Source organism: Aphis gossypii, chromosome X, assembly GCF_020184175.1.
Source record: "Aphis gossypii isolate Hap1 chromosome X, ASM2018417v2, whole genome shotgun sequence".
Classification (NCBI taxonomy): domain Eukaryota; kingdom Metazoa; phylum Arthropoda; class Insecta; order Hemiptera; family Aphididae; genus Aphis; species Aphis gossypii.
This window is the reverse complement of record NC_065533.1, coordinates 42,777,301-42,804,165: the sequence shown is the minus strand read 5'-3', so window position 1 is coordinate 42,804,165 and position 26,865 is coordinate 42,777,301. Positions and strand designations below refer to the sequence as shown.

At 25.9% G+C, this 26,865-nt stretch overlaps 1 protein-coding gene across 2 annotated transcripts; it reads left to right on the top strand.

Annotated features, from left to right (window-relative positions):
• The first annotated feature begins 10,628 nt into the window (after window positions 1-10,628).
• Window positions 10,629-26,800, top strand: LOC114123393 (GTP cyclohydrolase 1). Of its 2 annotated transcripts, none has more exons than XM_027986343.2 (5): window positions 10,629-11,072; window positions 11,400-11,609; window positions 20,748-20,945; window positions 22,647-22,731; window positions 25,698-26,800. In XM_027986343.2, exons 1-5 carry the CDS (start codon window positions 10,916-10,918, stop codon window positions 25,825-25,827), a joined length of 780 nt encoding a protein of 259 aa, XP_027842144.2. In that variant the 5' UTR covers window positions 10,629-10,915; the 3' UTR covers window positions 25,828-26,800. The 2 variants fall into 2 exon arrangements, with proteins under 2 accessions (XP_027842144.2, XP_027842143.2); XM_027986342.2 differs by having other exon boundaries at window positions 10,629-11,084.
• The last annotated feature ends 65 nt before the right edge of the window (window positions 26,801-26,865 follow it).

Here is a 26,865-nt window from a genome sequence, read left to right as displayed (position 1 = left end):
AAATCTGCTGCGAATTGTATTGAAGCCATACCGAAAACTTCAGCACCAATTAACAATAACACATTTTAGATTTAAATTGTAGCAGGAAAATCATTTAGTTTACAATATTTAATAATTATAAATAATAAAACTGAAGCTATGTTGAATAAAAATAATGGAAACTAGAATTTAATATAACTAAATTACAATTTTTTTTTATAATAAATCAAGTCTTATTAATGAAAGTTTTTTTTTTTTGATTAATTTAAGGTTAAGTTTTGAAGTTTAATTCAATTTGAAAACAATTTAGTGAACTGTTAATATTCAAATATTATATTGAGTATATAATAATATGTATGATTAAAAGAAACATAAAAGTATAACATTCGTGACTTTAAAAATTACCAATCTGTTTTATTGATCGTATAAATATAACTATTACAGTTAAATATGACACTGCAAAAATTATATGATCAGATATCTTTCTAATAAGTATTAAGTAATAATATAGTGAACATAATATTATGGTAATATAATATATAACTACATTCGCATGAAATTTAATTATGTAAACAGTTAAAATCTAAAGAAACCAATAAATAACTACATCTTGTTATTTGTAGAGATTCAACTGTGTCAATCATATTATATGGCTAAACCATGTACTATAATATTATAACATTCACACCAGAAAAAAAAATGTTTTTTAAAAATAATAAACATAATTATTTCAAAAGACCACTCAACTCTAATTACTCGCACTGTAATTTAGACAAAAAATGTAAAACAAAATATACATCCAACATAACCCATCGTAACTAAAATGGGTGTGCTAGTATGATTAAACTGTATAAAAGCCACTGAAACGTTCACCTATTTTTAAGAGGTAAAATAATTTTTATGGTTTCTTTACTGAAAACTATTAGCACACAATAAAATTTAATACATTGTTAAGAACAGTTGTGTATTTGCGTGCATTTTTTCTGAATTTTATAAAATGTAAATCATATTATAATATTATTACATTTACACGAGAACGTTCTGTACGTGTTATTACGTGCACGAAATTTTCATTATTTTTTATTTAAACATTTATTTAATAGGTGTATAATATTTTTCAAAAATTTGAAAATGTAATTATTATTCAACTACTACATTGTAAATTGTCTCGTCGTTAAAATATATACGTATTAAGCACAAGAAACTATCATAAATTTACCTAATTACCTATCAAGCATCGATGAAACTGATAATATTTTTCCGAGTACCTATTTGACACAAATCAATTTGATAGGTACGACTTATATTTTGGTTTATTATCCATAGTGCAATAATACAATAACAATGTTATAATATAGTATTAACCATTTAAAAACTTAAAAATATAGCTACCGTGAGCTGTGACTTTTGACGACTGAAATATAATAAATTGATAACAAAATACATTAAGTTAATAATGTCTCGACAGTCTACAGCATAATATAATAATATCATAATACGTGTCTCTGACTACCAAGTAATTTGTTTAGTTTAAACACTTTAAATCCAATGGAAAATAGTCACAAGAGTAAAAAGATGTTTATAACGTTTCACAACATGCAATAGACTTTAAACTTGGTTATAACAGAAGCGATAAGTTTGAAATCGAAAATTATTTTTATCTGAAATAAAAATAATAACTTCAAATTTATTGATTACTAGCTATATTATTCGAATTTGTCTGGGTTAAAATTTATCTGCCTATCTATTTTTTTCTGTCTTACACAAGTGGAGATATTTTTAAAAGAAACGCCAAAAACTGGAGACCTGTTCAACGAATACTTAAAAACAGACGTAAACACAATATCGTTCAGATTGGTAATCGTTTTTACGTGCTACAGTAAATTACAAATTGATGGCCTCTATTATTTACAACCATCTACTTATTTACTTGGTTAATACTATTTACAGACCATAAATAGTGAATAATATGTAACGTAAGGACAATTCTTGCTCACATTTCTACTAATAATAGTTATATAATATGTCACATTTTATAGAAACGAAAAATTATTTGATTTTCACGTGCCAAAACGAAATTTACGTGTGGATATAACAACTTATAAGGATTGAAAAACGAAACTAAGAGCAAACTCCGAGTCTTGAGGAATCTATTGATATAACTTTTATTGAAATCGGTCAAGTAGATATAGTTTCTGAGAATAACCGTTAGTAAAAAAAACTCATTTTACATTTGTGTAATATATAAGTGCGTTGATTGATTATTAGTCCCGTTTAAATACGTACAAATATAGTTTTGACTTTCGACAGCTGAAATACTATATCAAAAATAGCAATATGACAGTATACAATACTATTTTAATAATAATAATAATAATAATATTATATTGTGTGAGTTTCAACTGCCAAATATCTAGTTTTCGTTATGTTATATATTCGTTTACGGTAATACGCTACGGCATAATATTATTATACATTTCATATATAATATATATATATATATAATATATGTACTAATATACGTATATTACCTATATATATATATACCTTGTACGTAATGTGAAGACTTTTAACAAACCTGTCCTTAATTTAATGATACGGACCGCGAGAGTTAGCTGAAATTCAAAAACGATACTACTGCCTACGGTATGTTACAAAGTCGGTATTGTAATATTATATAACATCGTGTGTGTGTGTGTGTGTGTGTGTGTGTGTGGAAAATTTGAGCGGATTAGCAGCTGATGACAACCACAGCGAACACGTCTCATCGAATCCGCCAATAAAATAAAAACGTCATTACAACGCGGTCAACATCGTCGACAACGATTATACTAATACATATATTGTGTATTATACATAGCGATTTACCTAGCATAGGTATATAGTTAACGATATTATTAGGTATTATATAATGCCAGTTATGTCACGTCGACGAGGATGATAGAATCATAAACTATAAACAGTGTCATAATACGATATTATACGTTTGTATATACGTGAATGAAATAGTTATTTACAAAAATAATAGAAACAACTCTAAATATGTTGAGGTCCGTACAGAAAAAATAGTGTCGTGTCTCAAATCGTGTGATTTTATTTTAATTTAAGTATTAGATGCTAAGGAAATTGATGAAGGTATTAGTACTAAAACGATTCGATTGGTTAGTGTGTCTTTCTGCACGTTTTGAAGATAAAAAAAAGAAAAAATTTAATCTTTAATTCTGAGAATAGTTTCTGGTAGTAAATTGGAATTTTATATTCCAAATAATCATGAAAATTTAAATAAAAATTTAAATAAAAATAATTACAGAATGAAGAAAATATTTACGCAACAATAGGTTTTGGCAAAATCGATTCAGTTATTTTACTGTAATTCAAAAAGATATAACCTAAGAGACTAGGAGTTTTACCAGTGATTTACGTTAGCATTTCCCAGATATTTTCCAAAATATTTTGTCTTTTTTTGAGCTAAATATAAATGTTTTACATTTTTTAACTTTCTTAGTTTTTTTTTTTTTTTTTTGAAGATAAATGTTAAAACAAACGTTTTTCTTGATTTTAAAGCTTAAAAAAGACTACACAGTTTGAAAATATTTATACTACATTTTAAGTTAAAATGTCGACACAAATTTTTAATTATTTTACTGTAATTAAAAAATTTTAATATATTAATCGTAAGTACTTGATATTTTTCTCCATTATATAAATCAATGTGTTCTATATGTACAATTTTCAAAATACACTGTTCAAGGTTTCATCGGTATTGACTTAATACTTATACATTTTTCCTTACAATTTGATAACAGTTTTATTTAATGTATAATATCGTACTAATTAATTAAATAATATATCCACGCGATAATTTTGAAATGTATTACAAAATCGTAACTGAAGACACATTTTGCAGTTCAACATCTTATTAAGTATAAACGAAAATAAAATATATTCATGACGAATAATTTACAAAATTTACTACTATACAATCATTCTATTTTTTTATATAAAATACAGAGTATTTAATATGACAAAATACGACATGGATTGAACTTCTTTTAATTTGACACAATATTAATAGAAAAAACATTATATAATATGTATATATGTATATTATTTATTCTTATAAAATAGAGGCTAACCCATCGTTTTTGATCAAATTCGCTTTTCACACACAATAATTGATCGTTGAATTTAAATTTAACACATCCATTGCATGCCTATTGACACTAGAACTCTACTATACTATAACGGAGCGGTTACCCAGGTTTTTTAACTTTCGATTTACTACCAAATGCAACTCTATAACGTAAGATGTCAACATAGGCGCAAATAGAGTGGGGCTTGGGGGGATAAAGCCCCCCAATATTTACTCTTATATTAAAATTGAATGTACCTATTAATAATCAAATTGTTTCAAATGTTATTTTAGACTGCTCCCTATGACTGTAAAACTGTAAAAGTGTTCAATATGGTCAATATACTTTTTTTCTTTACATTTTAATTATAGAGTTAATATTTTTATTTGATGTGGAGGAGATGTGGGCAATTTTTGTTGAATATATTAAAGGGCTTGAGCCCCCGCCATAGTAATTCCCTATTTGAGCCTATAGACGTCAAACGTGTATAGTCGTATAGATAATTAAACCATACAAAGTTATGATCAACAAGACAAAATAAAATTGAAAAATATGTTGGTGAGAGGTGATTGAAAAATGCTAAATTACCATAACTCTCAAAAGATAATATCGATAGATGGAATAGATACCAGTATTATGTATGTGATTACTGATTATAGAAACAAATATGGATTGTACTTACACTTTGTTTTTAAGGTTGAAACGATAGCACAAGAATATATGAAAAAATACTGAATATGATATTAAAATAATAACACGAAATTAGTAGCTGTATTGATGTGAAAAATGGTAGAAGAAAATATACGTCTTTTACTCTTATAAACGCCGTATATACATATAACTATATGAGTACGAAGTTCCTAACATTTATTAAAATATGTTATAGTTTTCCATCACAATAAAATAGATCAAATTGGTAAAGATTATTCTTTCATATATAAAGCTGATAACTCTACTTTGATAATCAAAATAAACTCTTAAAATGCCACAATATTTTTAAGATTTTTTCGATACGTAACAACCTAAAACATTTTTAAGTCGCTTGCAATTGATACTCTCACATTACAAACATCATTACCTATCTTGGAAATAAAATCGTTTTTTTTTTTTTAATTTTAATAACACTTCTAAGTTGTGTAAATAATTGCAATTTACATAGGATAAGTACTTAGTTACTAGTACACTAAATTAAAGCAACAGTTGTATGTGAATCGTTCAAATGCATTTGAAGTGTTTACAACGGGATTACTGATGATACATGACTACGTGCGTTATATAGTACTATAGGTACTATTGTTGTCAACACAAATGAATATACCACGTTTATAATTGTGGTTTAAACGTAATGTAACAATAATAATTAAGAAAATAGATATTTTATTTAAAACCACTAGCATAACGGAATTCACAGATTTTAACTTTATTAAAAAATATTAACAATAAGAAAAATTGTAATCGCTGTACCTTTTATTAAACTACAAAAAGTATGAAATGTTCGACCTCGGTGACATATTTTACTATAAATAACACTTAAGAATTACTTTTACTTGGCAATAGTAATAATAAAAATAAAACCATACTAACAATATAGACATTGTTCATAGGATATTATATGAATAATTTATGAATTCAACACTGGTAAAACATAAAATATATATTTGCATTTCCAACATAATATATTATTATAAAAGCGGAAATATTGTTTGATTTCGTATTTCGTAGGTATTGAAAAATAAATATAGTACATGATTGTAAATGTAGTAGATTCCATATAACGTTAAATATCAACTGATTGTTGTAGTATTATTTTATAATATTACTGTTGGATAATAATTATTTGTTAATTAACATTAATTGATACTTTCATTTTACTCGGAATTGACTAATAATTAACAGTATCCACAAATTAAATCAATTATGATAGTCAAAACACTTCTTCTGTAATTATTTCGTTCCTATTTCAATTTTTGATGTTTACTATATAAGTAATATTATAAGATAATAATAACTATTAGGCGATACTAAAATCATATTGTTATATCTTTTTATTTTTTTATTTTTATTTTATTTTTTTTTTTTTGTTACCAATTATGAACTTAGCAGGTACCTACTTAATTAAATGACAGCTCAGCAAAGGGGATGAATAAATTTCTACGCACTCGTGTAACCAAAGATTTTGCTAGGAAAACATTGACAAAATATATTTTAAATGAGAGGCATACAATACGGAATCCTTAGAAGTTTTTCAGTTAAGGACATATGATATTGACTTATAATTGTATTCTTATACAACCCTAAAGTGTTATGCAATGGTTAAAATTAATTAGTTATATAATTCTATAACATAATATCAGTTGGTAACAAAATCATCAATGGAATATCATACTTATAATTGGATCTATAGCTGGTTCATTCCACTTTCCGATAACTTTTTTACTTTTCGGTGAATGGATTAAAATGTATTTCAAAACCTTATCCTATTAATGGTTTTAATACCTATACATTTACCAAATTTTTTTTTTTTTTTTAATATTATCTATGGCAGGTGTATATTAATTTCACTTTCTTTTATTAATGTTTAATATATACATTATACATATTTAACTGATTTAAAATACATCTATTTTTTACTATAAAATCTAAAATGCCTAAACATTTATTGTTTAAAAATGAAACGAAAAGTTGTACTGATGGCTTAGAATTTTGTATTATTATGCTTATAAAATATTTTATAAAGGTTATCATTTTAGTCTTTCAAATGAGTTTTTAGATATAACTATTATTATTTATGTTAATTAAAATGATCTCACATCATTAATGGCAGTATAAAAATGTGATGATAAATTAAAACCTATCATAAAAAATATTAACAAATATTGAAATACGATCAAATACAAACAATCTGAACAAAATATCACTTATTGAAATATTTATTGTTCTCTGAAGACCCCGTGATTCATATGAGCTTTGATTTTAAATTTGAAAGCGATAACAATACTTTTGAAAATAAATTCAAACCATGTCGAGTAATATAATGTAACATTAAATTAAATTAAAGTTATTGTAATCACCTAATAAAATATATAATTTACATATGCATGCATTGACTAAAAATTACATTTTATTTCAAATAAAATAATTAACTTTATTATATGTTTTTAACATATTTTTAATATATAGGTAATTAATAGTTATTAATGTTATTTATTCACTTTAATAATTTGGTTAAGTTGTGATTTTTATTTTATATTTTACTATTTTACTTTTATTAATAGTTGTAGTAGGTACCTACTTAGAAAAACAAAACTTTGAGTATAGATATCGCACTAAATAAAATTGTTTGCTTTTTTATAATTCCTTAAAATATATAATTAAACAACATGCAAAACAATTTAAGACTACAAGGTTATTTTATTTCACGTAACAGGTTCAAACAACATTTCATTTACAGTCACACACTTATAGTATTGAAATAACTATTTGAATAAAATATTATTTAGTAATGCTTCTGGAAAATCTATACAGTGATGAAATATTGTAAAATTCCTGATCATCTAATTCATATTATGGAATCTATTATTATTTATTTGATTTAGCTATATGATTTAATAAAACCAGTTTTTACATCAACCGATTTAAAAAGGAATTTATAAATTTATGAACTAATATTTGTTTTTATTTTCCAATACAGATACTAATTAATGTTTTAACATAATGTATTAATGTGAATATTATACATAAAATATGTATTGTTAAATAAATACTGGAAGCTAAACGAATTATTATTTGAGTTCAGATGTTGATAATATTATAAAATTTATTTTACGAAAACGTTTCTAAGAGGTTTCTATATTCTAAGGTTAAAGTTTTTTTTTTTTTTGTATTATGTTGAATTATTCACTAAATTAATTTTTATTTATTCATTTCATTTTATTTATTTTTTTAAATACTTTATGTAACTTCTTATAATATAATCTTAAATAATATTCATATCATAATATATGATAGGGAAAATTGATTTAAAAAATTATATAAAGTAAGAATTATAAATAGTTACTTAAACTGAATAATAATTTCAATTTCATAAAACTCAATTATTCATGATATTAACTTAATAGCAAAATGGTCTAAACGACCGTAACTTACCTATAAATAAATCAATACGTCATATACATTAGATACATAATTTATGCATTACACATTTATACGAGTACCTATATAAGTTATCTATTTTTAGAAGTAATTTGTTATTAAATTATATTTTAGTAGGTACCATGGATTATTCATTTTTTAATCAATTTTTCATACTAATAAACACCATAACAAAAATTATATTTTTTTCAGATTCAGCTGCTTTAAATAGTTTTTTTTAAAACGATAAGTATATTATTTTTTTACTTTACTTTAGATGTTGTAAGTCTTAGGTGAATGTGTTTCAAATTTAATAATATTATCATCACTCATTCGATCAATTAAATTATGATTGTAAGTTTAAAAACTCATTAAATTATGTAGGTATTAATGTATACATATACAATTAATTTTAAATTTAATGTTTTCAAATTTTGAAATCGTCAAACTTAAACAAAAAGTCATACTACATAAAATGTAAAAAAAAAAAATTAGTACCTATAATGTAAAATGTATGAAACTTATATTTAAGAACTAGTTTTATAATGTATATTACGTATTATATAACGGGTAGGTAAAAGTAAAAAAATATTAAAACCCATATAGTAAACTAGTTTCTGAACACTAGTTAATTTAAATAAACCTCACTAGGTAATAGGCACTGTGAAGAACTTTTATAGTACTCACTTACGGGCTACGGCCAATTTAATTAAAACAATTATTAAAAATATTTTTTATAAACTAAATTTTCTTATATTAAAATTTAAGAAGAAAATTAATATCATATAATAAATAATTTTACAAGTCTGCGTTTAATCAATTTCAAAGCAAACAATAATTGAATACGAATATGTAAATGTATATTATTATTTTATTTGAGGTAACCTAAAACAATCGCAGTCCCATATCGTTGAAATTCCAAAATTGCACCTATAGACGTACGATTTAAATATCGAAGTCATTTAATAGGACTAATTTCGTAGTTGTAATTTTTTTTTTACCATTTCAACTTATTACTCGTTTACGGTCAAATCATAATTATATTATGAGGTCCTTGAGTAACTCGTAAATTTTGTGGTAGGTATACCTTTCAAAACCGATGACTTTTTTACATCTGTTTGTATAACAATTATATAAATCAGCCGAGAGTAAACATTTAGGTGTATAACTGGTATAAGTGTCTAATTTACAGATGATACAATAAATCAACAACAAGTATTGAGATATCTAAACGACATTATTATATCATGTACTATACACAATAATATTATGCATATAGCGCATATCCAATTATTGTGCGTTTAATTATTAATTTATCACCCGTTACAGTGTACGCTTTTATCAATCTTATAAAATGCTCGTTCCATTTTCGACCACCGTATTATTAACAATTTAGTTTGATACTATTATAATCTAATGGATATTTTAACTAAAATATTGATTTTACTGATTCTTTACGATATATATATATAGGTATATATATATATATATATATATATATATATACTCAAAGAATATAATCAATTTCAGAATTAATTAGTTAACATTAATATAATCTCAAATTTTCCATGAAACATAATCACATCAGTGCATTACGGAATACGCGTTACGAATATTATAATCTGAACGAATTTTTTTTTGTTTAAATTTCTATTGCCCGAACAATGGTTGAATAATACAGTTGTCTGAGACATATTATTATTTGATAGTGATTATTCGGATAGCCGTTGGGTCAGATTACGGGAAAACGTCAAGGTTTTAATCCCTATGTACTGGAATTTTAATAAAACAAAATCGTTATTTACAGCGTATTTGAGACGTTCTCTTGAACAGAGAGAAAAACAAACAAATCCGTCGATAATGTTTACTCAAAAACAAAAAGGCTCTTAAGCTCTCTGCAATGCACTTCTATTTTGACAAATAATATCAATACCGCGATACTTATTCATCAATTACATTATTTTGAATCGTATATTTATTTATGTGACGCATTGACACTTTATATAATATTATACTCTACACTTTTCTTTTTCGTTAAATTGTTTCGTTTGACTCTGTCTAGATCGAGTGCATAATATTGTGTATATTTTATATTTTAATATTACGATATAGAACGGACGGCAACTCGTACCATTTATTTTAGTTATTTTCATATCATTCTTTATTGTTACACTACACGATTACATAATTTTCATAACATACCGTTGTCGATCATTCGTAAAAGCCAAAGTCGTAAACCACACGACAACGGCGGCGTGTGCATGTGCGTAAAGGGAAACAAAAAAGAGGGAAAAAAGTGCGAAGTTGACAAACGATACGCGGCGGCAGCACCTCTTTATACTTCCCCTCCGCCACTATGCATATAAATTCGTCCGGCGCGCACTCTTTCGCACACGCGCGCGTCGCTCCTCCGAAGACCCGATCGGACCACGAGAGCCGCGGTGATACACTCCCGGAATCGCATTCAGTGTCGTACGCTGACCGTCACCAGACGTCCGGCTCACTTTCGCATTCACCGCCGTTTAAGTCCTGTCGATCGTTTTTTTTTCTCTCTCTTTTCTCCTCCACTACTCAATAACACTTATTCTTATCACCGTCGCCGACCGGGTGTTAACCATTTCTTTTGATACGACATCATAATATTATCCACATCCGAAAGACCAGTGATAGCCATGGCAGCGACGGTTTCCAACGGTAACGGAACTGACGTGGTGAGCTTACTGAAAAAGAACAAACCTCCAGCACTGAAGAAACTGGCGTCGTGGAAGGACGAAAACGAATTCGACGATACCGGCAACCCAAAAACGCCGAGAACTTCCACCACGCCGGGTAAGATAACGGGTACGGTTACGACGATTTAAACGTTAATATTAGCTATAGAATATTAGTTATAATAATAATAATAATAATGATAGTTTTGCGTTCGTCATGATATTGTGTTATATTTTCCGATGACGAACGCGCGTGTGTGTAGATGCATATGCTACACACACACACAGACTTTTATCGAATGTTTAATTATTGGAAGGTGCAGTAGAACTCCGTTTTTCGTTACAGCCCATCGATAACAGTCTATGTGCATGTGTGTATAATATGTATAATATATGTTATGAGATAATAAATTTATGTCATAAAATATACGGTTGCCGTCCACAGGTCATGAACATTGCACGTTTCACCACGACTTAGAGCTGGACCACAAGCCACCTACTCGTGAAGCCCTGTTACCGGACATGACTGACTCGTATAAGATGCTTTTGAGCGCGTTGGGAGAAAACCCCGAGCGCCAAGGATTACTGAAGACTCCGGAGAGGGCTGCGAAGGCAATGTTATTCTTCACGAAAGGCTATGATCAGACACTGACAGGTAATTTTATATGGCATTCCAGTTTTACTATTACATACAAAAGTCGCTATATATATTATAATTTATTATGTAACCGATCCAACTTATATCTTATCGCTCGTTAACCTTAAATACTGCATTTATTTTAATTTTGATGTTTTGAACTTCTAACTACCTAAGCTTTAGGGCAATATTTAGAGATACTTAGATTTAATCTAAATATTCTAAGATTAATACTATTGAATGCTATTTATATTATTATCATATCTTACATTAATTTGCATAAATCATTTTACAAATAAAAATAAAATTTACCCCAAATTTATATTATTTACGTATATTTATACGGAGTATAGATTATATTTTTTGACTCATACATTCATTTCTCAACTGTTATTTTAACGTGATTGAATAAGAAGTGCAAAATACATAAACTAAAAAGGCAAAGGATTTTAAAATAAGTACCTATTTAATTTTAAATACAAATACTTTGAGAAATTATTTAAAATATTTTGTCAAAGTACTTTTTTCAAAAGTATTTAAAATACGTATTTGAGTAGGTACTCGAGTTAAAGTAATTAAATACTTTAGCTCAAGTACTTTGCAAGACTGACTAAATTATTCTTAAAATGAGAATAATTAGTATGTTAACATTATTAATATAAAATTTGTTGTAAACGCTGAACACGAAACAACGATATATTAGTATAGCTCACGATTCCTTCAATCAGTAGTATAATAAAATTTACATATTTAACACTGTTCAGCTGACACTAATAATGTATAATATCTATTATCATATCAGTTTCCTCATGCGATCCTGACATCGTAATAGGTAGTTTTAAAAGAAAAAGAAAAATCATATTCACATTAACGTGTACGCATGGGCACAAATAAAAGGTGTGGCTGAAGAGCATATTATAAATTTAGCCTTGTGCCATTGAAAATAACTTGTATGTGTGTTTCACTGTTCCTATATTATTATTTTATAATTGGCGAGAATAAATTTGATAACTAATTAAATAAATTGACTGTTAATTTATTTATTACTGCAATAATGTGAATATTATTAAGAATTATTTCAGGAAGCTGATATTAATATGTTTTGTGGTAACTATCTAGGTGTAGATGACGGAATTTATTATGGTTAATGGATTATTTTATTTTCGTTTTCAATATGCCTGTAATTTGAAATTCAGTATACATAAAAACAATTATAATTATATAATATATTTATACAAATGAATTTATATACTTTTACAGCTAATTTAAAACCATTAGATATCATGTTTTATCATTAATTGACCGACGATATAAAATAATGTATCTCTTATCATTAATTAATAACCTGTTTGAAATTCGTGACTAGGTTTTAATGTTTGTCATCATTTTTATTATCACTATAAAAATTAGAGCAAATGTCAATTATAAATTTTGAAAGGTGATATCTAAACGATAGAATGGAAAAATCGTTTTGGTCGACGTTTATATTTTTAATTTTAGTGTAATATAAGATTATGTCATATATAAAAACATGAAATCGATTAATTGCATGAACCTAAATAAATTACGAAACAATTTCATGAATAGTAAATAATAAGTATACGAAACAAAGTAATCGAACTAAATGTTTATCACACTATAAAGTTATGAGACCAGTTTCACAATAAAAAAAAAGTAATTTTAAGAAGCTTATAGCTTAAAAAATTACATAGTGGTTTGCCATGGATATTAGCTTTTTTGTTAACAAACGACTTTCTTGTCTATCTATAACAGCAGCGGACACGTTAACGTTGGCTATGCAGCCAACTCTTTCTCTACCTACGATCATCTTAGGTATAATATGTTGCATGCGCCGGCGTAATAACTGCATAAAAAAAACCTGAGGTCGTTGTTTATGCTTAAAACATTTTCAATGAAAATCCAACCTTGATATTATTAGGTATACACTATTCGTATTTTGGCCGAGGAATCCTTTTATTGCCCGTACTTAATCTGATTAAACGGCAAAGTGTCGGAGATTTCTAAAGCGTTTCACCGTAATTGAATGAATCAGTGTCTTGAGATAACTTCGCGGCTGTCTTCTAGATGATACGTATGTGGAAAAGGTTCCGTGGTATTGAATAAAACATGAATATAACTGCAGGCCCATTCCCGCCCACCACCAACACTGGCTCTTCAAAATACGATTTTTAAGTGCATTACTGTGTAATTCGTTAAGCCAGGAAAAAAAATGTAGGGCCAAGCTCAGACTTCACATTATGACATAATAATACAACGCATATCACTTATACCGACGTGACGTGACTACGTAAATCACATTGAACCATAATTATTGTTCAGGTCCGTGTTTTATGTATACAACAAAATAATAGAAAAACAATAAGCGACAACGTGAAAATTGTTTGATTTTGGTCATTTGGCGCACAATAAATTTTCATAGACAAACATTGTACTACTGCATGCAATACAATCGGATTGCTATCAATAAATTTACATTTTTTCACAACTTATATGGTAATCAGTAATCACTAATCGATTAATATATTTAGATATAGGCATATTTATTACAGAGTATAATTGATGCAATTTGATTATTATTTTGTGTTTCTGCTTATTTTTTATGTGTACATAAATAAATAAATACTTACTTTGAAACGTAGCGTGTAACATTAGGTTAGGTTAAGTAAAATATAAAATATATAAGTACTAAATTACAAAATTCAAATTTTTCTCAACATATTAACATATTCTTAACATATTTATTTTAGTACATTTATTTCTCTTAAATTTATATGAGTTATTATTTAAAATTTCATTAGATATTTCATCAAGAAAATTATTCTTCCCAACTCAAATCAATTTAAATTAAATAATTTATAATTAATATTTCATTTAACTAAAAATTATTCAAAAAATTATATTAAATAAGTATCTTATTATTTATAATTATTAACTATGCATGTAAAATACTAAAATGTATAATAAATTTACTTAATTTAACTTAATTTAAATTGGAAAGCAAATCGTAAAATAATTAATATGATTTTCTGAATAATTTAGTCAAGTATTAAACTTGAATGTCGGTGTATTTAACACAAAATGTTGTTAATAAATGTATAGAATTAAATTGTTCTATATATGTTTTCGAAAAATGTGTAAATTGCATTTAAATTCGGCCATTTTAGAGTTCAAAATTATTTTTAACAAATAAAACCATCATAGCTTCTTACTGTGTTAAACTCAATAGAAAAAAATGTACAGACATTTGATTGATGTTGTAACCTTTTGAATCCACTTAATCGCATAATATTATAAAATTCCTACTCAGGAAAAAAATACATAGGTACTACGAAAAAAAAAATAAACACCTGTATGTTTCATACAAATTTAACAGAACCTAATCAGTAAATACGAAGAATATGCGTCTTGAATAAATTAATTACTTCACGATTGAACGCTGTAAATAGATACTGGATGCTGAACATTTCTCTCATCTTCATAACCTGTCCACCACATGCATGCAACGAAAGTATACTTTTTATTAAAGTTTTACAGCAATGATTAATGATCGATGGACAGCGGTTCATCGATGTTATAGTGTATTATAATATTACCGGAATAAAGATAATAATTTAAACTCGAATTGCCCGTTAAATGAATTATTACGAGCAAAGATTTTCAATACATACTGTTAAAATAAGTTTATGTCGTTTGTGACGTTTTTAGAGCGCGGGAGGAAGAACTAATATAATTATAACGCTATAAATTACATCACGTTCGAGAATATTAAATTCTATCATTACTTCACGGGTTAGTTTCTACTGCTACTACTGTTGCCGTTGCTATATATTAGCTTTCAGTAATTTGATTTTGACGTACAATCATAGTAATGAATAGTTCACTAGAACACGGTTCGTTTTTAAACACCCATTTATAAATGCATTTTAAACTATCTGCATCTGTTATATTGACTTATCCATTTATATTGCTTTATGGATTTGTCATATAATAACAATGTATGTAAAATTTAAGTATCAAAATTAAAAAGTAATAATTTTACAATGTTAAATAATAATATAAATTTTAATTCTTTAATTGTATAGCATGGTTGAGCGGATAATAAAATATTTTAATTCTCCAAATACAGCAGTTATCCGTCAAAAATTTATCGTTTTAATTGAATTTGTCGATTACTGACAAATATATGTTTTTAAATAATAGGTACCTACCTATTTTTAAAGTAATTTTTAAAATAAAACTAAAACGCTTATCTACATTCAAAAAAATCTACGCTTAACTAGCTACGATCCTTAAAATAAAATCAATAATTTTTTTTTAATTTTCGACTGCAAGGATATTTTATAATATTTTGTTTAAATAATATATTGATTGGTCGTGTCCTCCGTTAATTTATATCATAATATTCATAAAGAACACTAGTAATAATAGGTAATTATTATTATTATAATTTGATTAGATAATGTATTATATATAGTCATCGAGTCATATTTGTTAAACCCAAATACCTATAGCGTCATGTTATTGACTTGTCGAAATATTTAAATTTATCATAAAATATATTAAATCAGAAGCATGCACACGGCCATACGGCATATTAGTATCCAGTGCATTGTTTTGAAATCATAATTCGTCATGGCTCCGGACAAATATAAATGCTTTAATGTGATTCGTATTATATTGTACACGTGTGTAACAATATCTAATAATAAATATACTAAGTATACGTATCTATAATATTTACGTTATTAAGGCAATACGATACAAACGTATGTACCTATACTGTGGATGGTTAAATCCCTAGAAACAACCGACTGCCGAGAAATCGCACGCTACAATTATAATAATATACATGACGTACAATATCATTATAATCTACATGATTGTTCACAGTTCACACTTGTAATAATTATTACGTGTTCGTACCGTCGCATCGTACTGCCGAAAGCGTACGTGTTATGTAAATGTAACAAACTCGAAATAATACGTGAAATCATACACCTACGTCCTTTTAAAAATTTCAGTAGTTTTCCAATAGCTACTTTTTTTTTTTTTTTTAATATTTTCAGCTGAGTGAAAATCAACTGAAATCTAACTGACTATTTTACATAGGTACGGTATTTTTCGTATCTTCGATTGTTTTATTTTAACTGCTGAGCGATAGGAAATAATAATCATAATAGGTGTATAGTGCACGACTATATTTTCGAGTTCTTTACAATTATAAATTTCAAAGAAAACTTTCACGAATATTGATTTATTTTTATATTTTGTTCGGTATATATTAATATTTCAATTACATTCTTTTACCTAATATGTTTTCTAGTTATTGGACACGAGTGATTGCGAATAGTAATCCCATTGTTTTCTTTAAAAATATCAAAATAAGTACAAGACGTATAATATATTAAATATAAAGTTGTAAGTTGTGAGTTGTTTATAAAGCTGTAAGTTCGTCTATAAGTGTTTTTATTAAATATTTAGATACAAAGAAAATATTTCAAAATTTGAACTCTCCTAATTGTTTGAGCCAAGAGTTTCTATTATATTATACTACTATTATACTACATGTCTGTATGTGAATAAAATGCATTATGCATATAATACGAGTACATGCATTTTATAGTCTTAAGGTTATTAACTACTAACGTATACTGATATAATAATTAAATGCATAATACTTTATACACACGTATTACGTATACGTGTGTGATGTTCTATGTGTCCTTCGCTTATTCTATGCTCTCTAAAAACAATAAAGGTACTGGGAAGTGCCTCGGGAACTATGTCAATTTATTTTATCGTCAATGTTTTTCTCTGAATTTTCATTAAAATATAAAATTCAATGTAACACTTCAGGCTATATCGTTTAATAATATCCAATAGAACACGTGTGAGTTGGACATTATTGTGTAAAAGGTCTAATAATTGCAAGTGCGAAGTCGTTTACGGCGTACATTATATTAAATTTAAGTGAAACAATAAATTAAAGAATTTCGTATTATACGATTTATTAGTAAAACTGAAAAGTGCGGTCAATCTAAAAATATTAAATTGGCATTTTAAGAGCGAATTCAACTACTAATACTACGATTACGCCTTTGGGCTGTATTATATTTTATTGGTTCTTAAGTATTTTTTTAAATAATATACGTACGCATATCGACCCGATAATACTGATAAACCGTCTACGCATTGTTACCTTGGCAACAGCAAATTGAAAATTGCCATCATTTCTGAAACGGGACGGAAAAGCTTTTAAATCATCGTACTTTTGAGGTATTGTACAATACTGGTCCGGTTACAAGTGGTTGTCGATGTTCTGATTGAACGTCATACCCCTTTTCCCCACCTTCAACTAAAAATATGATATGGGTATTGGAGGGGAGATTCGTATTAACGATATTATATTACGTACATATTTTTATAACAAGCTAATTGTGAGTATATTGTAATCAGTACGTATAGTTATTTTTTTATTAACAGGTACATTTCACTAATTATATATCAATGAATAATTGAATTTATTGGAATCATTCGGTCAAATCAACAGTATTTATCCGTAAAAAAAAAAAAAATGAACACGGTAATTAATTTTATTTAGCTTATACTTAATTCTTAACATTCTTTAATCCAATCACTTATTTCAACTGTACAAAAATATAAAAAAAACACATATAAATTCGTATACTACACAATTATGTACAAATAAAATAACTCAAACGATTGATTTGAATATTTATTTTAAATTAATGTGTCTTCGATAATTTCAATTATTTTGTTTGATTAGTTTTTATTAAACAAAAACATTAACACGTCTTATACCTATAGTTATAAATTAAAACTATGATTAAACACACATAATATACAAACCCATTTCATACAAAAAAAAAAACTAAACATTTTATTCATAGAAAATTATATATTTTGACTTTTAAAATATCATAATTCTTTAATGGAAAATTTAAAAAACTACGCCGATAAGTGAATAATATCTGTTTATTCATAATTTTTTAAATATATAAATTTCCTATGGTAATTTATTTAAGCTTATAAATGTTGTGCTTTACCTACGTTTTTGTGTTAGTTTTTTGATTTGTATGTATTTTAAATAATACTTTGTTGTATCCATACTCTGCAGTGCACATACTAAAATTTAAGCACTACAATAAGGTACTTTTACCATAAATTCTAATCGGCATCACTTTTATATCGTAGATTTCATATTTGAATCGTGTTTTATCTTTGCTGGCTTTATGTACCTGCACAAAGGGTACCAATTACCATTTCTGGGTACATCTTCAAACGCTTTATCTGACTATGACATTTGACGTATAATAGGTTGTAGGTGTACTCTAAACCATCCACTATGTCCGCTATGTTAATCAGTAAAATCAAAACGAGAGACAAAAATTATTATTTTTATTTCAGTGAAAAAATAATACGGTATTACTATTTTATACAAAAATACCGGTAGTAGAACGAAAATCATTATTTAAGTCCAATCTGTTTTTTTTTATAATGAATAATATTTAAAAAATACACATTTTGTTTTCACAACTAATTATTTATTTTGATGACAAAAGTATAAAATCAATAAACGTGTCTTAAAAACAAATTAAATTCAAACACAAAAATATAATATAATACATTGATTCATTTTTTAATTAAAAACTGTTAATAATTAATTAGTAAATTGATTTATTCACAAATTTAAGGGTAAGAATGTTGTTTTTGGCTTCGTCTATAGGTTTTATTTTATATTTTAATTTTAAAGCAAAATATAAACATTTTAAAATTGTCATAACTAGCTTCAAAATGAACAAACCAACTTGATGCTTTACATAATATTTTATTTTATTAAATCAATCTACGCTAATATTAAAAACAGAGTATTTTGCATGTAAAATATATTACTTTATGCATTAGTAAGATAAAACAACATATAATAGTATATTATACCTTTCAAAAGAAGAAATTAATTATGAATGGAATATTTTTCATTCGATATACCTAGTTCGAAATAAATATCTATGACCGCACAAAATATTATTCAATTAGAACGATAATTTAAAATTCAAATTTTTAAAATACAATAAAAAGATACAATGCACAGTTAATTTAGCATGATGATGGTCTGCTTAGATTTAACAAATATCTTTGCATATCTATTATCTATAATAGTGTATGAGCTTTGTAGAAACTTTTCTAACCTAATTTATAGATGATTAAAATCACTACTTAACACGTCAATAAATTATATTGTACCTAATAATATTTTTATTACAAAAGTCCTATAAATTGTTTTTAACGTGATTCGAGTAAAATTACTATCAATACATAATTATGTTATTCATAAACATTGTACAAAGAGAAAATTAAAACACACTTGTACAAGGCCGTAGCCAGGGGGGGTCAGGGTTCAAACCCCCCCCCCCGAAATTTTTTTTGAAATAAGACTGAATAGTTAGATTTTCATATTTTATTACATAATAACATATTTATACATTAACCCCCCCCCCACCAAAAAAAAATATTTTTCTGGCTACGGCCTTGCACTTGTACCATATAATAGTATACTTGTGTATTAAAATGTTATTATTTAAAAGTAATTTTCCCAACAATAATACCAAATAATTTACGAAGGAGTTCATTTGGGAGTATATTATATTTAAAATACTGATATCATTAATTCAACAATAACTTTAATAATATATTTAAAAAATTATAATTAATTAATCTAAACATTTTAATAAAATAGTAATAGTTCGTAAATATTATTAAAAATTAATGATTGTATTCCTAAGACAACGTATTATTTACGAGGAGAGTCCTTGTGTTTTGCCTTCGCTCAAGACAAAAAAAAATCTTTTATGAGTAACGTAAAATATTTAATACGCTTTAGAGTTTATTTTATAATAAATTCATATTGTTTTAAGTAAAATGGCATTGATAGTAATAAACCAAATATGTAATTATACGCCGAGAACGTTTAATATTACATTTATAAGTATTACGATTTATATTTCTAAGTACTCAAAATAGAAAATTACAAACACCGTTGTATTATCTATATAATTTTCATGTTACAATATATTATTTAATCAATGAATATAAATTATTGAGTATATGTTTTAGACGTACTTAACGATGCCGTATTTGACGAGGATCACGATGAAATGGTTGTGGTGAAGGACATCGAAATGTTTAGTATGTGTGAACATCATTTAGTTCCATTTTACGGAAAAGTTTCGATTGGATATTTGCCGAAAAACAAAATTTTGGGCCTCAGCAAACTTGCACGCATCGTGGAGATGTTCAGCAGAAGACTTCAAGGTAAAACCAAAAAAAAAATAACACAGCACTACGCACATAATATCACCAGGGCACATGTTACTCCACCACAAGTATCTTTTTTTACTGTAAACTCCGCCAAAAAAAAAAAAGGTAAAATTAGGCTCATGTAAACTCCGTCACTAAAAAAATCAGATAAAATTGAGTTCATGTAAACTCCGCCAGTGAAAAAAATCAAGTAGTAGTATAAAATTAATATGATATAATATTAAAAAAAAAAAAATTATAAAATAATATAATATCATATCGTTCACATTAAATATTTAAATCATAATAAATAATCGTTATACCTAATAATCCAAAAATATATAGTTAGGTATATCATATAATGTAAACTAAAATGATGTAATATAATTTGTAAATATTTTAAGTCTTGTATTACTCCATCAGAGTACCTATTTATAGCATCCTGTAACACAGTTATTTTTTTTTATTATTTTGAATTTTGAAACTGGCGGAGCTTACAATCGCCCAATCACCAATCATGATTAAGTATTATAGGTATTTATCAGACAGATGATAAGTGTTTTATGTGAATTTTGATTATTATTGTTAAAGTTTTAGAAATTATTGTTGTACAAACTTTGCTCATCTCATAACTTTAAATTGGAATCCAATTATTATTAAAATTGAAATTTTTTTCATATAATAATAATGGAGATCGAACTTTAGATTGAACACAAAACATAGCAATTTAAAGTTGTAAAATATACCTAATTATAAGAATATAATATTTTAATATTATTTCTATCTGATATAGATAAATATTAATAGTAAAATATATTTCGTTACAAAACTAAACTTAAATATTTAATATTTACTGCGATAATTACTAAACATACCATTGCCTCAAATGTTAGAATAAGGTCTAATCTAATAGGAATATAGGATTACAAACTGTAATAAATATAGCATTACGTATTACTGTACTTCCATTTTTCATTAAGATCATTTAACATTTTTATAAACAAATGATAAATTGATAACATAACCATTTTGAATCAAAAATTAAACGGTTTTCAATATAAAATATTATAACTCATAAGCAATCAATACAATGAACAAATTTTTTTTTATTAATATATTTCTAATTTATTTTAATTAATAAGTCGATTCAATAGAATAAAAAAGTAATGAATAGTAAAATAAACACATGGCTTCTACCCGACAATATAAAACTTATATAAGTGAACTGCAAAAAAAAACTATTATTCGAATATTATAACTATTATTTGAATTCAATTAGTTTTTAAATGAATCAAATAAACTTTTTAATTTGTACACATATTATACTATGTTATACTTATTTGTGATATAAATATAATTTTCAATATCACAAATTTGCGTTGAAACTACTAGTTTTATTAGTTCACTATTTCTTAAAATATGGGTTTTAATCTTGTATAATATATACATATATATATACAATATGTACATAGATTTCTAAACCAAGATAATCATTTCCGTTATAGCCTTTGATCTGATTTTTAATAGAAAAGCTTCAAAAAAAAAAAATGTATGTATACATACCTATATAATTGATGGATAAACACATTTTGTCTTCTCAATTGTAAAATTATTTAGGAATAATGGGAACCATTATGACGTGTTGCTTGACTTACACGCTCCGTTTAATATTTAATTTATAAATAATAACATCGTTTTATTTTTTATATCTATTAGTTCAAGAACGATTAACTAAACAGATTGCTGTGGCTGTCACCCAAGCTATCCAACCTGCTGGAGTTGCTGTGGTCATTGAAGGAGTGTAAGTTGATTTTTGTTTTCAAAAAACTTTTGAATTTATGATATCGCTACTATAGCTTTATAAGAGGGTAAAATTATTTTTAATAGGCTTTATATTATGTTTGATTATAAAAACATTTTACTGGTATGCTACATGACCAGCAACTGGTGTGAAAATTACGTTATAGGCACATACACATTAGTGAAATTTAAAAAAAATGAAACAGTAATTATATTAAAAAATAACACTACCTACATCATTATTGGACGATATTTTCTATCTTAGTATTCCAATTAAATTTATAGATTCATTTGTTTGAATAAATACTTCAGAAATGTAAGCGTGGTAAATTTACTGGTAATAATTAAATAAATAAATAATAAAATAGCTGATTTTTTTATTTTACCCGAAAAATTAAAAAGAAACCTCTCAAATGAAAGGTATTTGTTATAGGTAGGTACTAATAATTAAAACATAATAATATAATGGTGCTTTAAAACATTGTAAGTAAAGATAATATAAATATAAATTCAATATATCTCGATTTGGATCATAAAAACATTTATGTATTCTATTTTATAAATTCATATCAAATGTATTTATTCATTGACAATAGATAAAATTAATATAAATGATTAACCCTTTCACTTCCAATTTGACGTTAGTGTCGTATTATTGTTTTTTTTACTTCTGATTTTTTTTTTTTTTTTTATGAAACCAACCTGTATGAAGTTAAAAACATTTTTTTATCATAATTTACTTAATCAGGAACGTCATTTTTGTTTAAGCAAGGGGTATTGTCAAAAATAAAATACAAATACTAATATACCTAAGTGTTATTGTTTTATGTGAATAAGTGTTTTTTATATTTATAACTTCATGGTTTGTCATTAAATTGAATTTTAAGTTGTTAAATTAAAATAGTAAGTGAAAAATATTAATTAAGTGTACTATATTATATTGTATCATTGTGAGCAAAAGTGTCCATAGAATAAATTTCGGTTTTATTTAGCCAGCTAAAATTTATAATATTTCGAGTTCAGAGTAAAAAATTGTAAAGGTAAAGTTAGGTATTTTATTATTAAAGTGCTTATACCCACAAATTGATTTACTTAGTGTAAATACCACTGATAACCATAAAATAAATATAAATATAAATACATTAAAAGTATGCATAATTATACAATAGTGATATTTTTATAATAATTTACGTAACATTTTCTTGAATAAATTCATAAATATTCTCCATTTTTTGATATTGTAAATTTAATGAATGTGTCTAGTTATAAGGAGAGGCAATTCAAAGGCAATAAGTGTGGATATGGAAATTAATGTTGAAGGAAAGAGAAGAGAAAAACCGAAGAAAAGATGATTAAATAGAATATAAAATAATATAAAAATAGTTGGTGTGAATAAAGAAGAGAAGGAGGACAGAGTAAAAGATAATTATGACCAACCCACGTAGTTGACAGGAAAGGCAAATAAGAAGACAGAAGAGGTATGTCCCCCTCTACTCCCCTCCACCATAAAAAGGTGCCATGATTGTGGCGATGTAATAATTTTAAATAGCCTAACAAAAATGTTAGCACAAACGATAATTTACTATAATATCAAAATAAACAATAAAATAGTTATACATTTATGAAATAGAAGAGGAGAAATGTTTCTGGGGATGTCCTTATCCAAGTTACTAAACATAATAATGTATTGAATTTAGCAAATTTACATATTTATTAACGAAAAAATATATAATATACAATATATATTAAAGTAAATCTAGATCAATTACTTAATTGCATTTAAAAATAAACAATTTAACTTTGAATAACTTTTTCATCGTATTTTAATTTATAGTTACAAACATTGAGTACGAATTAATAGTAGCCAGAAGGCACAATAAATTGTGAAACAAATTAATTGAACTTCAAAGATCATGATTGAATCTTAAAAGTTTTTCTATGTAAATGTTTACAATAATATTATACTATGTTTTTTTCTGATTTATTAAGAAAATTGTAAAAGTTACAATATCTGACGATCAACGAGATTAATTTTAAAATAAATATTTAAACAATTTTCATAACTCGTCGACCTGTATAAGAATATCACAGTCGTAAAGTGGTGTAAATACGTTTTAAACAATATATCTAATCAAGTTAATTAACTTTCGATTTGCAATATAAGTGATATTCAATCATTTGAAATTATGATAACCATTGTTACTGTTCTGCCACAATAATTAAATATTGAGTTTGTGTTTACGAAGGTATGTAAATACTAAATTGTATACCCTGTTGTTGTTAGTAAAATTGTGCTTTGGCATTCAATTAATGTCATAAAACCACTTGTTGATTACTTTAAAAATTCGCTCAGAAACAGCTTTTAAAAACAACTATAAATAAATTATAACAATGTGCCTAGTTATTTTTAGAACGATGAAAATATGCGCATAATATTATAAAGTTATTAAACAATAAACTGAAAAACTATTCATATCTATTTAAAATACTGATATGAATGGAGGATATTATTATATCGCCATTTATTGTCTAAAAACAAAAGGAGGCAGAGACCAGAAGGAGTTATTAGAACGTAATGAGATAATAATAAAAAAAAATTAAGTATAATGGACTGGCATAATGGTATCTGGTGCATCAAAAACCTCATTAAATTCATAAATAATAGTAATTTAAATATTATTTAAAATAGAAAATGAGAAATTTATATACATATTTTTAAATACGATATTTCAAAAATTACGTTGCTAATAGCTTCGAAGCAATCGGATTTTATAATACGTACAGTGGAATGAAGTAAAAAGCCAAGCATCTTCGCCTCTAGCACTTACTTGTTGCCAGTCCATTATAATGTTTTGTAATCCGTTGTTATTGTATTAACAACATTACAGTAGCCAAACACACAATAGAACGAGTAGGTATAAAGAACGGCGTGATAATTGTTTTTTTTTTTTCTATATCTTTTATCAGTCATATGTGTATGGTCATGAGAGGCGTGCAAAAGATAAACAGCAAAACCGTCACGTCTACCATGTTGGGAGTGTTCAGAGACGACTCAAAGACACGCGAAGAATTTTTGAACCTAGTCCAGTCAAATTAAATTTTGTCAAAACAGCATCAACATTACATTCACAAAACATTTCAACAGCGAATCTTTGTAATCCTAATGAATTACTATTATCATTCGTACATATATATATATATATATATATATAGATATATATTTTTATAATATATATATATATTTATATAGCGTTACACAAACTTATTAGCCACTCACTTATCTACGTATACACGAGAAAAAATATCTACTGGAATATGTGTGAACACTTCTGATTAAAGCACATAATATATATTCACATAAAAAGCTGGAATTTAAAATTATTATTAAAAAAAAAAATCAGTTAATTGTTATTAATTAACATAACAAACTACTTTCTTGATAATATTATTTCCAAAGAGTAGGTATATCTTCCCATAAATATTAACTAATCGTTATTTTAGTAAATATAATCAGTTTTCAACTCAATGGACTAATTCTAATCTTTACTTCATCTTTTATTCATTCAACTCATTAAGTAACCAAGCAGAAAATGTATTTTTTTTCCATTCTTCAGTATTAACGAAATGAAAACGAAAAACTGATTTATTAATGTCCAAAATTGTTATATTAACATATATTATATCAACTTAGTATTAATCGAAAATTATCATAATCATTATACCTACTATAATAAATTATTGATAAACTGTTAATCAATAAACCCTGGTTCTTTTCCTGCTCCCTTGTTCCTCAGAGACAAGTCACGTGTTAATGTTTGTTATTTTAAAAAAAAAATTCTATAACTATTATTGTTTTTATATTTTTGTCAAAGTGTTATTGTCGTAAAATAGATTTTATTGTTCTGGTTTGATTAATACTTTATTATAACCAAATTGTATTGAAAAATAATATATTCGCTTTGTGCACGGTTTGGTTATACTTTGCATTTATTGATAATTATATATTGATCATTATAAATTATTTAAATTATTCATATAATAAAATAATATATTATATCATCAATTCAAAATTGTAAACGTTATTTTTGTGTATTGAATTATATAATGAATGAAATGTAAACCCGTTATCCTTCCA